Source organism: Ylistrum balloti, unplaced genomic scaffold (assembly GCF_031769215.1).
Source record: "Ylistrum balloti isolate Yb309-2 unplaced genomic scaffold, AGI_CSIRO_Ybal_v1 Utg369650, whole genome shotgun sequence".
In the NCBI taxonomy this organism is placed as follows: Eukaryota; Metazoa; Mollusca; class Bivalvia; order Pectinida; family Pectinidae; genus Ylistrum; species Ylistrum balloti.
The window spans coordinates 1,520,070-1,533,044 of NW_026781906.1; the positions used below are offsets into that span (position 1 = coordinate 1,520,070).

The 12,975-nt window shown below is 41.0% G+C and overlaps 1 protein-coding gene across 1 annotated transcript; it reads right to left on the reverse strand.

The window, feature by feature from the left end:
• Window positions 1–636: 636 nt before the first annotated feature.
• Window positions 637–12,724, reverse strand: LOC132556448 (neurotrypsin-like). Its single transcript, XM_060220862.1, has 8 exons — window positions 12,625–12,724; window positions 11,455–11,617; window positions 11,066–11,256; window positions 7,663–7,804; window positions 6,618–6,823; window positions 3,999–4,140; window positions 3,220–3,385; window positions 637–2,945 (listed from the first exon to the last, which is right to left on the reverse strand). The coding sequence occupies exons 1-8, from the start codon at window positions 12,722–12,724 to the stop codon at window positions 2,943–2,945; spliced, it is 1,113 nt and encodes a 370-aa protein (XP_060076845.1). The 3' UTR covers window positions 637–2,942.
• Between the last annotated feature and the right edge of the window lie 251 nt (window positions 12,725–12,975).

Genomic DNA, 12,975 nt, shown 5'->3' on the forward strand with positions numbered 1-12,975 from the left:
AAATCAGTGATGCTACATCATACAGCTGTTTTGTCCTTCTAGAACTCGTCAGTGATGTTACATCATACAGCTCTTTCGTCCTTCTAGAACTCATCAGTGATGCTACATCATACAGCTGTTTTGTCCTTTTAGAACTCGTCAGTGATGTTACATCATACAGCTGTTTCATTCTTCGAGGACTCGCCAGTGATGCTACGTCATACATATGTTTCGTCCTTCTAGAACTCATCAATGATGCTACATAATAAAGATGTTTCGTCCTTCTAGAACTCATCAGTGAGGCTACGTCATACAGCTGTTTCATCCTTCTAGGACTCGCAGTAATGCTACGTAATACAGATGTTTCATCCTTCTAGGACTCATCAGTGATGCTAAATCATACAGCTGTTTCGTCCTTATAGAACTCGACAGCGGTGCTAAGATCATAAATTTTGAAACCTAAATGAGTTGCAGTTTGTCCCGAATTTCCGTAATTTTGTCATTTCCTATATCTGATAATTCTAAAAGCACGTTTAAGTGTATATTCATAACCGTGATACCATCGAATAAATTAAAAAATGACATGCAGATCCACCGGCAGTGTGTACCACATGAATCCGGTTGGTTGTTCAAAAGACACACAAGTGAATAAGGGCATAAGAAATCTCATACAAAATGTTTATTTCAGCATTTACATACAGTTGTAGATTACATCGATATAAGTGATGTGAGGTAACACAATAACGTTGTTCGTCAACAACCAGTCTGAATTGAAGGGGGTGATCGGGTGGTTCAGTGGTAACGCACTCGCCTTTCACGTAGCCGGCCGGGGTTCGAGTCTCGAAACGGACGTGAAAAGATAAGGGGGTCATCTGCCCGACCACGTGGGGTTTCCTCTCGCGCGCTTACATCTGGACCATTAAGTGATTATTATCAGATAAAATCGTTTGTTTAGCAATTGTTGTAGAATAGATAAAGTTATTATTTTTATAGGAAGTATTGCGCTTGACATGAGTAGACAATAGAGATCCTACAGTCACAAGAGACTAACCTGTATCACTGTGACCTATATTCACATATCCTGACAAAGCAACATCTAATTATTTCAAATGTATCAAGTTGTCATTATATATTTGTGTGATTCTGAGAGACCTCATGAATTGGTGACAATAAAACAATGCTGAAAAGTATATGGCGATGAAGTTTCTCTCAGTGGTCGGCTGAAATTAAAGTGGCATTCCGTACCATCTCGTAAACTACGTACGTCAGTGATAGTACGCTTCACAGATGAAGGTGACAAAGTAGTCATCGAAACTTCCAATCCAGATCTTCTTCTGGTTGTGTTATAAGAACCACAATGATGTCCACGATGATATCGCCCTAATGATGTTCACGGTGATATCGCCCTGATGATGTTCACGGTGATATCGCCCTGATGATGTCCACGGTGATATCGCCCTACTGATGTCCACGGTGATATCGCCCTACTGGTGTCCACGGTGATATCGCCCTACTGACGTCCACGTTGATATCGCCATGATGATGTCCACGATGATATCGCCCTACTGATGTCCATGGTGATATCGCCCTACTAATGTCCACGGTGATATCGCCATGATGATGTCCACGATGATATCGCCCTACTGATGTCCACGGTGATATCGCCCTACTAATGTCCACGGTGATATCACCCTACTGATGTCCACGGTGATATCGCCCTGATGATGTCAACGGTGATATCGCACTACTGATGTCCACTGTGCTATCGCCCTACTGATGTCCACGGTGATATCACCCTACTGATGTCCACGGTGATATCACCCTGCTGATGTCCAGGGTGATATCGCCCTACTGATGTCCACGGTGATATCGCCCTGATGATGTCCACGGTGATATCGCCCTACTGATGTCCACGGTGATATCGCCCTGATGATGTCAACGGTGATATCGCCCTACTGATGTCCACTGTGCTATCGCCCTACTGATGTCCACGGTGATATCACCCTGCTGATGTCCAGGGTGATATCGCCCTACTGATGTCCACGGTGATATCACCCTGATGATGTCCACGGTGATATCGCCCTACTGATGTCCAAGGTGATATCGTCCTGGTGATGTCCACGGTGATATCGCCCTACTGATGTCCACTGTGCTATCGCCCTACTGATGTCCACGGTGATATCACCCTGCTGATGTCCAGGGTGATATCGCCCTACTGATGTCCACGGTGATATCGTCCTGATGATGTCCATGGTGATATCGCCCTACTGATGTCCACGGTGATATCGTCCTGGTGATGTCCACGGCGATATCGCCCTGATGATGTCCACGGTGATATCACCCTGATGATGTCCATGGTGATATCGCCCTACTGATGTCCAAGGTGATATCGCCCTGATGATGTCCACGGTGATATCACCCTGATGATGTCCATGGTGATATCGCCCTACTGATGTCCAAGGTGATATCGCCCTGATGATGTCCACGGTGATATCGCCCTACTGATGTCCAGGGTGATATCGACCTACTGATGTCCACGGTGATATCGCCCTGATGATGTCCACGGTGATATCGCCCTGATGATGTCCACGATGATATCGTTCTTCTTATATCCACTGTTATATCACCCTAATGATGTCCACGGTGATATCGCCCTACTTATGTCCACAGCGATATCGCCCTACTGATGTCCACGGTGATATCGCCCTACTGATGTCCACGGTGATATCACCCTAATGATGTCCACGGTGATATCACCCTACTGATACGATATGATAAATATGGAGTTTGAGGTTGTGCATGAAGGTGATTGAATAGATATCACGGAATGTCAAATAAATAATCAGAATGGTTCTTCCATGGTTATTGAGTACTTAAACATTAAAGTAAGTTTTGGTTTCCTCATCTTTTGTCTCCCCTGCCACGCCCATTTTTTCTTCTGGTTATAAATATGGCACTGGTCATTACTGTAAAGAGAAACACATGTCAATTACAAATGTAATGAGTGACAATATATAAGTATAAACAGTAAACATTATTCATGTATAACACAAATAACAATACACCACTAAATACGCGGTAATCTCGCAAAAGTTACAACTTCTATTAATATTTGGGATTCTAAATTATATAGGGGTTGGGGGTTGGGGTTGGGGGGGGATAGCTGCTAACATGAATAATTTCTGTGTAAATATGTTGGTAAAGCCACACATAGTATCAAGTTGTTGCTACTTCACTCACCTCACACACTACTCCTGCCACTTCGTACCAGTAGCACGTGTGTCTTCCCCAACCCCGGTGAAAGCAATGGCGTACATCAGTAACATCGGGGGGACAGAAAACCATGTCCCAGCCAAACCCGTCTAATCTACCCGTGTTATACTGCCCGTGCGTCGCATTCCCTTTCCTGTACAAAATAAAAACATGCACAATTATATGTATATAAACACACAGCCATTTTCCCGAGCTAAATACACAATCACCAATGTTATAAATGTTTGAACGTTGGAAATGATAAAACAAGAACATATATATAAAAAAAAACAAAGAACGTGTATACTGCTGCTTTATCCCGCCTATGTCGCGGCCATTGCTGGAATACACCTGCCACATATATTTGTACTGTATGCGGCAGTGACAGAAAACTGTTGTATTTTAGCACGTGCATTAATTCGACAGAATTGCTGTCTGAAGTTACTGAAATATTAAGTTTAAAAATATAGATGTTTGACTAAGCAATTTTATTCATTGCAATGAGCAAGTTTATTTACGAAAATTAATAAAATTGGTGTTATATCTGTTCATGTATGGAACTATATTTCTACGCGGAGCAATATATTTTGGCGTACGTCATCAAGCAAAATCTAGCGTAATGTAAACGACAGAACTATTGAAATTTCGATTCTCTGATTTTCAAGGAATGTCTCAGAATAAATTGAATACATGATCAATGTTTTAAAACATAAGTTGCATTTTGGCACTCTGTGAGGGATTCTGTGCTGTGTGGTCCAACTATGTACCTGTATCCCAGTGTCCGACAGACGGCGCTAGCGTCATCATCACCCCACCAATCGTCACACACATCCCACCAACGTCCTCCATGATAGATGTTTACTCGTCCAGTCATGTTAGTTTCACCCCCAACAAGTCGTATCTGAAAGTCTGAACAGGACACATGCCTTTTACTTTTTTCTATGTTATGTTGATGACCACTTGACCATGAAAATGAATTCACGTGTATTTGTGATGTAACACAACATTTGATTGGACATTGGAAATAAGTTGCACAAATATAATTACGTAATACAAGTGGGATAGTCTGTTATACAATCTGGCCAAGCAGGCAGTTAACACATCATCCAGTGTCATATTTGTATTTTTGCATCACATTTCATTGCGGTGATTTTAGTCAAATTTATGTACCGTGAAAAAGAATATTAAGAATTACATAACACAAATGTATCCAACAGAAAATACTCCAAAGTACCCCAACTAAAGACTTTACTAATCCGAGAGAGAGAATGGATCCGACAGAAAATACTCAAAAGTACCCCCACTAAAGACTTTACCAATCCGAGAGAGAGAATGGATCCGACAGAAAATACTCCAAAGTACCCCCACTAAAGACTTTACTAATCCGAGAGAGAGAATGGATCCGACAGAAAATACTCCAGTACCCCTACTAAAGACTTTACTAATCCGCGAGTGAGAACGGATCCGACAGAAAATACTCCAAAGTACCCCCACTAAAGACTTTACTAATCCGAGAGAGAGAATGGATCCGACAGAAAATACTCCAAAGTACCCCCACTAAAGACTTTACTAATCCGAGAGAGAGAATGGATCCGACAGAAAATACTCCAAAGTACCCCCACTAAAGACTTTACTAATCCGAGAGAGAGAATGTATCCGAGAGAGAGAATGTATCCGACAGAAAACACTCCAGAGTACCCCCCACTAAAGACTTTACTAATCCGAGAGAGAGAATGGATCCGACAGAAAATACCCCAAAGTACCCCCACTAAAGACTTTACTAATCCGAGAGAGAGAATGGATCCGACAGAAAATACTCCAGTACCCCCACTAAAGACTTTACTAATCCGAGAGAGAGAATGGATCCGACAGAAAATACCCCAAAGTACCCACCACTAAAGACTTTACTAATCCGAGAGAGAGAATGTATCCGACAGAAAACACTCCAGAGTACCCCCACTAAAGACTTTACTAATCCGAGAGAGAGAATGGATCCGACAGAAAATACTCCAGTACCCCTACTAAAGACTTTACTAATCCGAGAGAGAGAATGGATCCGACAGAAAATACTCCAAAGTACCCCCACTAAAGACTTTACTAATCCGAGAGAGAGAATGGATCCGACAGAAAATACCCCAAAGTACCCCCACTAAAGACTTTACTAATCCGAGAGAGAGAATGGATCCGACAGAAAATACTCCAGTACCCCCACTAAAGACTTTACTAATCCGAGAGAGAGTATGGATCCGACAGAAAATACCCCAAAGTACCCACCACTAAAGACTTTACTAATCCGAGAGAGAGAGAGAGAAACAATCCAGAGTACCCCCACTAAAGACTTTACTAATCCGAGAGAGAGAATGGATCCGACAGAAAGTACTCCAGTACCCCTACTAAAGACTTTACTAATCCGAGAGAGAGAATGGATCCGACAGAAAATACTCCAAAGTACCCCCACTAAAGACTTTACTAATCCGAGAGAGAGAATGGATCCGACAGAAAATACTCCAGTACCCCCACTAAAGACTTTACTAATCCGAGAGAGAGAGTATATCCGACAGAAAATACTCCAGTACCCCCACTAAAGATTTTACTAATCCGAGAGAGAGAATGGATCCGACAGAAAATACTCCAAAGTACCCCCACTAAAGACTTTACTAATCCGAGAGAGAGAATGTATCCGACAGAAAATACTCCAAAGTACCCCCACTAAAGACTTTACCAATCCGAGAGAGAGAATGGATCCGACAGAAAATACTCCAAAGTACCCCCACTAAAGACTTTACTAATCCGAGAGAGAGAATGTATCCGACAGAAAATACTCCAGTACCCCCACTAAAGACTTTACTAATCCGAGAGTGAGTATGGATCCGACAGAAAATACTCCAAAGTACCCCCACTAAAGACTTTACTAATCCGAGAGAGAGAATATATCCGACAGAAAATACTCCAGTACCCCCAGAAAATACTCCAAAGTACCCCCACTAAAGACTTTACTAATCCGAGAGAGAGAATATATCCGACAGAAAATACTCCAGTACCCCCACTAAAGACTTTACTAAGAGAGAGAGAATATATCGACAGAAAATACAGTACCCCCACTAAAGACTTTACTAATCCGAGAGAGAGATTGTACCCCCACTAAAGATTTTACTAATCCGAGAGAGAGAATGGATCCGACAGAAAATACTCCCGTACCCCCACTAAAGACTTTACTAATCCGAGAGAGAGAATGTATCCGACAGAAAATACTCCAAAGTACCCCCACTAAAGACATCATTGAAAGTCCTGTCTCCGTTCCATAGCAAGATTTTAAAATCGACAAATCTCTTTAAGGACCAACAACTGTTTCTGTTTGTGGTGATCAAAAGTAGATTCATCGATACCTGATTCGTTTTCCGTGTAACATCGCACTGACGCGTCCATGGAAGTTGTCCGACACTGATGGGCTTCTTCGCCCCATACAAGGCCTGCACACTCCCCAAGACGAGGCTCTTTACCCCCACAGCTCAGTTCACTCAACCAGATCGGTCCGGGCGGACGTGTCCCGAAATTATATCTTGCCGGCCACATCATCGCCTCGCCGCCATGACTGTTAGGACAGAATCGTATATTAAAAGTACAGCGTATTCGTCATTGCTGAAGTAAACCATTATGTAAATCTATCAGATAGGACAGGACAAAGAAAGCAAGGGGTGAATATAACCGTCCAAATAAGGGATATATTGGTAAAACATATCACACGCCACTTTGCCACGGGAAAAAAATAGCGGGTTCCATTTCCTGGGGTCTGTAATAAACAACTAATTATCGCCTCAGTTCAGATGGGTATAAGTTAATACAGCAATATATACTTCTAAACTATTACCTCAAGGGCTTGTTGTATTGATAGATGTAGATTTAAAGGCTAAATCGACCATCGGTTTGTGGTGAATTCAATAGATAAACTTTATTTATTTTACAACAATGAGGAACAAGTTTTTCAACTTATACTAGTCACTCTAGATGGCCCGGATGTAAGACCGCGATCGGTTTTATTGTGAGAGGAAACCGGATTACCTGGGGAAAACCCACGTGGTCGGGCAGTTGACCGCTTACCTTTTCACGTTCCAGGAATCAAACTAGGTGAAAGGCGAGTGCGTTACCACTGCGCCACCGACCACCCAATCAACTGAATGCATCCAATCACTGATTAGTGTTCACATCAACTAATTTATCATTATTCTGAGATATTTTTGAAACAGTACTAAGATTCCAAAATTGTTTCTTACATCACTGCAAGCCTAAGACTATATAAAGTATGTTTATAAACGCTATCGTAAGCATGCACCTCAATCTAGGCCCACGACCTGAGGTTCCCGAGTTCGAATCATACCGGCAACATTCCTTCGTTTCCATGATATTTTCACGTGATATGTTATTAACTTTTACCTATAGCCGAGTTGACGACAGATGACAGCCGCATCCCTAGGGTCCCAGTCCTGATTACACACTGTGCCCCATTGTCCATTGTGTTTTACCTGAACACGCCCCTCGTGAGGCCCGGTACCTCCGATCAGTCTGACAGGTACATCTGATTAAAGATTAACTCTAAGTATCAGTACCTGGTACATTACAATACTCTTCATTCGTTGTATCAGTTATGACAGCACATATAACAAAAATAACAATTGATGTGAATATATTTTGCACTTTGGATACAATAAGGGAACCACTCATCTGGCAAAGGAAGTGAAGTAATTGGCAGAACGACAAATCTGACGAAGGAAGTGAAGTACTTGGCAGAACGACACCTCTGACAAAGGATGTGAGGTATTTGGCAGAACACCACATCTGACAAAGGAAGTGAAGAACTTGGCAGAACGACACGTCTGACAAAGGATGTGAAGTAGTTGGCAGAACGACACATCTGACAAAGGAAGTGAAGAACTTGGCAGAACGACACGTCTGACAAAGGATGTGAAGTAGTTGGCAGAACGACACATCTGACCAAGGATGTGAGGTATTTGGCAGGACGACACATCTGACAAAGGAAGTGAAGTACTTGGAAGAACGACACATCTGACAAAGGAAGTGAAGAACTTGGCAGAACAACACATCTGACCAAGGATGTGAGGTATTTGGCAGGACGACACAACTGACAAAGGAAGTGAAGTAGTTGGCATAACACCACATCTGATAAAGGAAGTGAAGTAGTTGGCAGAACAACACATCTGACAAAGGAAGTGAAGTAATTGGCAGAACGACACATCTGACAAAGGATTGAAGTATCTTGTAGAACGACACATCTGACAAAGGAAGTGAAGTACTTTGCAGAACGACACATCTGACAAAGGAAGTGAAGTAATTGGCAGAACGACACATCTGACAAAGGAAGTGAAGTAATTTGCAGAACGACACATCTGACAAAGGAAGTGAAGTACTTGGCAGAACGACACATCTGACAAAGGAAGTGAAGTAGTTGGCATAACACCACATCTGACAAAGGAAGTAAAGAACTTGGCAGAACGACACATCTGACAAAGGAAGTGAAGTAATTGGCAGGATGACACATCTGACAAAGGAAGTGAAGTAATTTGCAGAACGACACATCTGACAAAGGAAGTGAAGTACTTGGCAGAACGACACATCTGACAAAGGAAGTGAAGTAGTTGGCATAACACCACATCTGACAAAGGAAGTGAAGAACTTGGCAGAACGACACATCTGACAAAGGAAGTGAAGTAATTGGCAGGATGACACATCTGACAAAGGAAGTGAAGTAGTTTGCAGAACACCACATCTGACAAAGGAAGTGAAGAACTTGGCAGGACGACACATCTGACAAAGGAAGTGAAGTACTTGGCAGAACGACACATCTGACAAAGGAAGTGAAGTACTTGGCAGAACGACACATCTGACAAAGGAAGTGAAGTAATTGGCAGAACGACACATCTGACAAAGGAAGTGAAGTACTTGGCAGAACGACACATCTGACAAAGGAAGTGAAGTAATTGGCAGAACGACACATCTGACAAAGGAAGTGATGTACTTGACAATGCCTTTTTTGTCAATGGCCCTGGAAAACCGCTGGATAAATTCAGTTTTGTGTGAGAATATTTAATGTATCCTAGCGTTGTTATAGAATTTGTCCTTGTGTGTATATAAAAGACAAGTTAAATTGCCGTTTATATTGATCACGAACTTTTGTGTCGTATGCAAATAAAATAAATAAAATAAATTCTTTTTTCGGAATATTGTATAGGAATGACTACAATAGCATGTCCCTATTGATCAAAGTTAGTCAAGGCAAAGAAAAAAAATCATATTTCTATAGGGAAAACGGTCTTGTTTTTCTGTCTTTCTGTTCCACTCCATACCTGAAATAATCATATAATGCTCTACAATATTATCGTTCTAAATTAGAACATAGTTCTTTACAATTTAAACGTTCTTGATGAGTTCTTTAGTGCGAATTTATTCTAAAATAGCAAAATGTGTAGTGTAAAACACTGTTCTAAAACATCCTGCAATTATTTGCTGTGAAGACCTAAAAATCAAATAGATCTTTATAAAAGAAGCCTATATTAGCGTATCGGTCTTTGGTAAGGAATGGTTCTCACTAAGACTGCAGTTCTTTGGTTGGTAAGGAATTGTTCTCACTAAGACTACAGTTATTTGGTTGGAAAGGAATTGTTCTCACTAAGACTACAGTTCTTTGGTAAGGAATGGTTCTCACTAAGACTTCAGTTCTTTGGTAAGGAATTGTTCTCAATAAGACTACAGTTCTTCGGTTGGTATGGAATGGTTCTCACTAAGACTACAGTTCTTTGGTTGGTATGGAATGGTTCTCACTAAGACTACAGTTCTTTGGTAAGGAATTGTTCTCACTAAGACTACAGTTCTTTGGTTGGTATGGAATGGTTCTCACTAAGACTACGGTTCTTTGGTAAGGAATGGTTCTCACTAAGACTACAGTTCTTTGGTTGGTAAGGAATTGTTCTCACTAAGACTACAGTTCTTTGGTTGGTATGGAATGGTTCTCACTAAGACTACAGTTCTTTGGTAGGTATGGAATGGTTCTCACTAAGAGTCCATTCTTTGGAAAGGAATGGTTCTCACTAAGACTACAGTTCTTTGGTAAGGAATGGTTCTCGCTAAGACTACAGTTCTTTGGTAAGGAATGGTTCTCGCTAAGACTGCAGTTCTTTGGTAAGGAATGGTTCTCACTAAGACTGCAGTTCTTTGGTAAGGAATGGTTCTCACTAAGACTACAGTTCTTTGGTAAGGAATGGTTCTCACTAAGACTACAGTTCTTTGGTTAGGAATGGTTCTCACTAAGACTACAGTTCTTTGGTTAGGAATGGTTCTCACTAAGACTACAGTTCTTTGGTAAGGAATGGTTCTCGCTAAGACTGCAGTTCTTTGGAAAGGAATGGTTCTCACTGAGACTACAGTTTGGTATGGAATGGTTCTCACTAAGACTACAGTTCTTTGGTAAGGAATGGTTCTCACTAAGACTACAGTTCTTTGGTTAGGAATGGTTCTCACTAAGACTACAGTTCTTTGGTAAGGAATGGTTCTCACTAAGACTACAGTTCTTTGGTTAGGAATGGTTCTCACTAAGACTACAGTTCTTTGGTATGGAATGGTTCTCACTAACACTGCAGTTCTTTGACATGGTATTATTCTAAAATAGCATACAGTTTTTTCGTATTGGTACTAAAATACCATACTCTTTTTGGAATGTTAGGGTTCTGCAGCTTATTATCATCATAAAATCCGATAAGGATCTACATTGCTTATAACTTGTGATAAGATTTGATTTAACTGGCAAAGTTATTTATAAATTTACCTTCTGAGGGTGTCATTCTGCACGCCACACCGACATCCGCGTCATGGTTACAGATCCTCGGTGGGGTTTCACTCCATCCCGTATGGCTGCACTGATCAAGATTCATGGCATCCCATGGGCAGTCAAGGTCCACCATAATAGGTCCACGCCCAAACCCGTATGTCAGTTTGGGCTGGAGTATTCCGCCATGACTAAAGGGTAACCAAAGACATTAAAGCAACCGTACACAAAACGTGAATTTCCAATCATGGAATTTCTAATGAAACGAGTCTTAGATTAATATTTGCTTCACCAAACCTCTTGCGAGACAAAAATGCACGCATCACTGTCGTGTAATAAAACATTGTTCACACATTTTGCACGGATAGTGAGTATTCTTATTGGTTCACCTGTATCCAAGTAGTTCGCAGACAAGTTTTGCTTCAGCAGCTCCAAATAACACATCACAGACAGTCCCCCATACGCCATCGTGGAATACTTCCACCCTCCCCTCTGCTTCAATGGGAGATTGTACCAGCCGGACAGGAACCTCTACATCTCGTCTAGATCCACCTGATATTGTAACAAAAAACAAATATCTTATTTTCATAAATAATTTACGATAATGTAGCTGTTATATAGAAATAAAGCCTATTATTTTCACTGTAAATAAAATTTATCTCTATGTCAAATACATCAAACAAACTAAGAGAATGAAGATATGTATTAAGCTATTTCACTAAGATGTTCTGTTAGTATATAACGTGGGGGAAATGCCGCTCCAAATTCACCAGACGTCGTACAAACAAGAAAACAGTCACTGCGCTATCAAAACTCTTTAGAACTAAAGAAGTAAAAATACGATACTTTTCCCTACAAAACGAATCACAGATTAACATCAATACTCTGCTCGTTTGCCCCCTCCCTCCCTCCGTTGACCAAACCATCAATCGAACCATTATAGTGGTGACGATAAGCGTCTTGATGTGATATTGAATTAGTGTATATCGTCTCATTCTCCACCTCTATCGTCTGTCAAGAGAGCGAAAGGAAGGGCGGTAACTCTGGGAGATCAGAATGATATTATCTTAGATTTGTTTATAACGGGATCAGGGGTCTAGTGACACAATCAATGTATTATTTATAGAAACAGAGTAAAATAATGAAAAGACGACTTTTGTTTTAATTGCTCTCAATCTCATTCGATAAAAGTAAACGAAGGATATTTTCCATATAGAATAGCAATTTTACTTATTTTTGTAGATTTTGCAATGACATGCTCAAGTCTATGAAATATATTGCACCAGAAGTGTTGATAGGAATGAGCTTCGTATTAAGATTAAGATTGTTTGAACTGAAACTTCAACAGTATTGTATATTAGCGGACGCGAAGTGTCGTATGCATTGTACATTGTAGTTCCGGTAGTACCATATAATTCCCATCAGCTTTTACTTTGTAGATTTTGCAATGACATGTTCAAGTCCATGAAATATATATATATTCCCATCGGCTCCTCTCTCCTGTATAGCTATAATTAAACCATTAACCAACTATAAGATATATAAAACATTGTATTTACCGTGGTCAGCAGTGCTTTCAGTGAAATTCCGGATTACTGACGGATGGACAAATCCTGTAAATATGGCCAATGAACACACAATAAAGATGATGGCCTCCATCGGTCAGACAGGTCTAGTCTCCACCTCCTTCTATCACGTCTACTCTGTTATAATGTTGCGGATTTTGACAGCGAACAGCTGCACCTCGTGCTGGGTTGTTGCCGCTGTCTAATTAATCAGCCACGCTGGCTATCTCGTATTTGTTAACTTAACAAAGTTGTGAATATCAAACGTTTCCTTGACAATACGCTCCCGTGTCTTCCATTTTTTTGTCAATGTGTAGTTTTCACGAAACATGAAATCATTTCAAG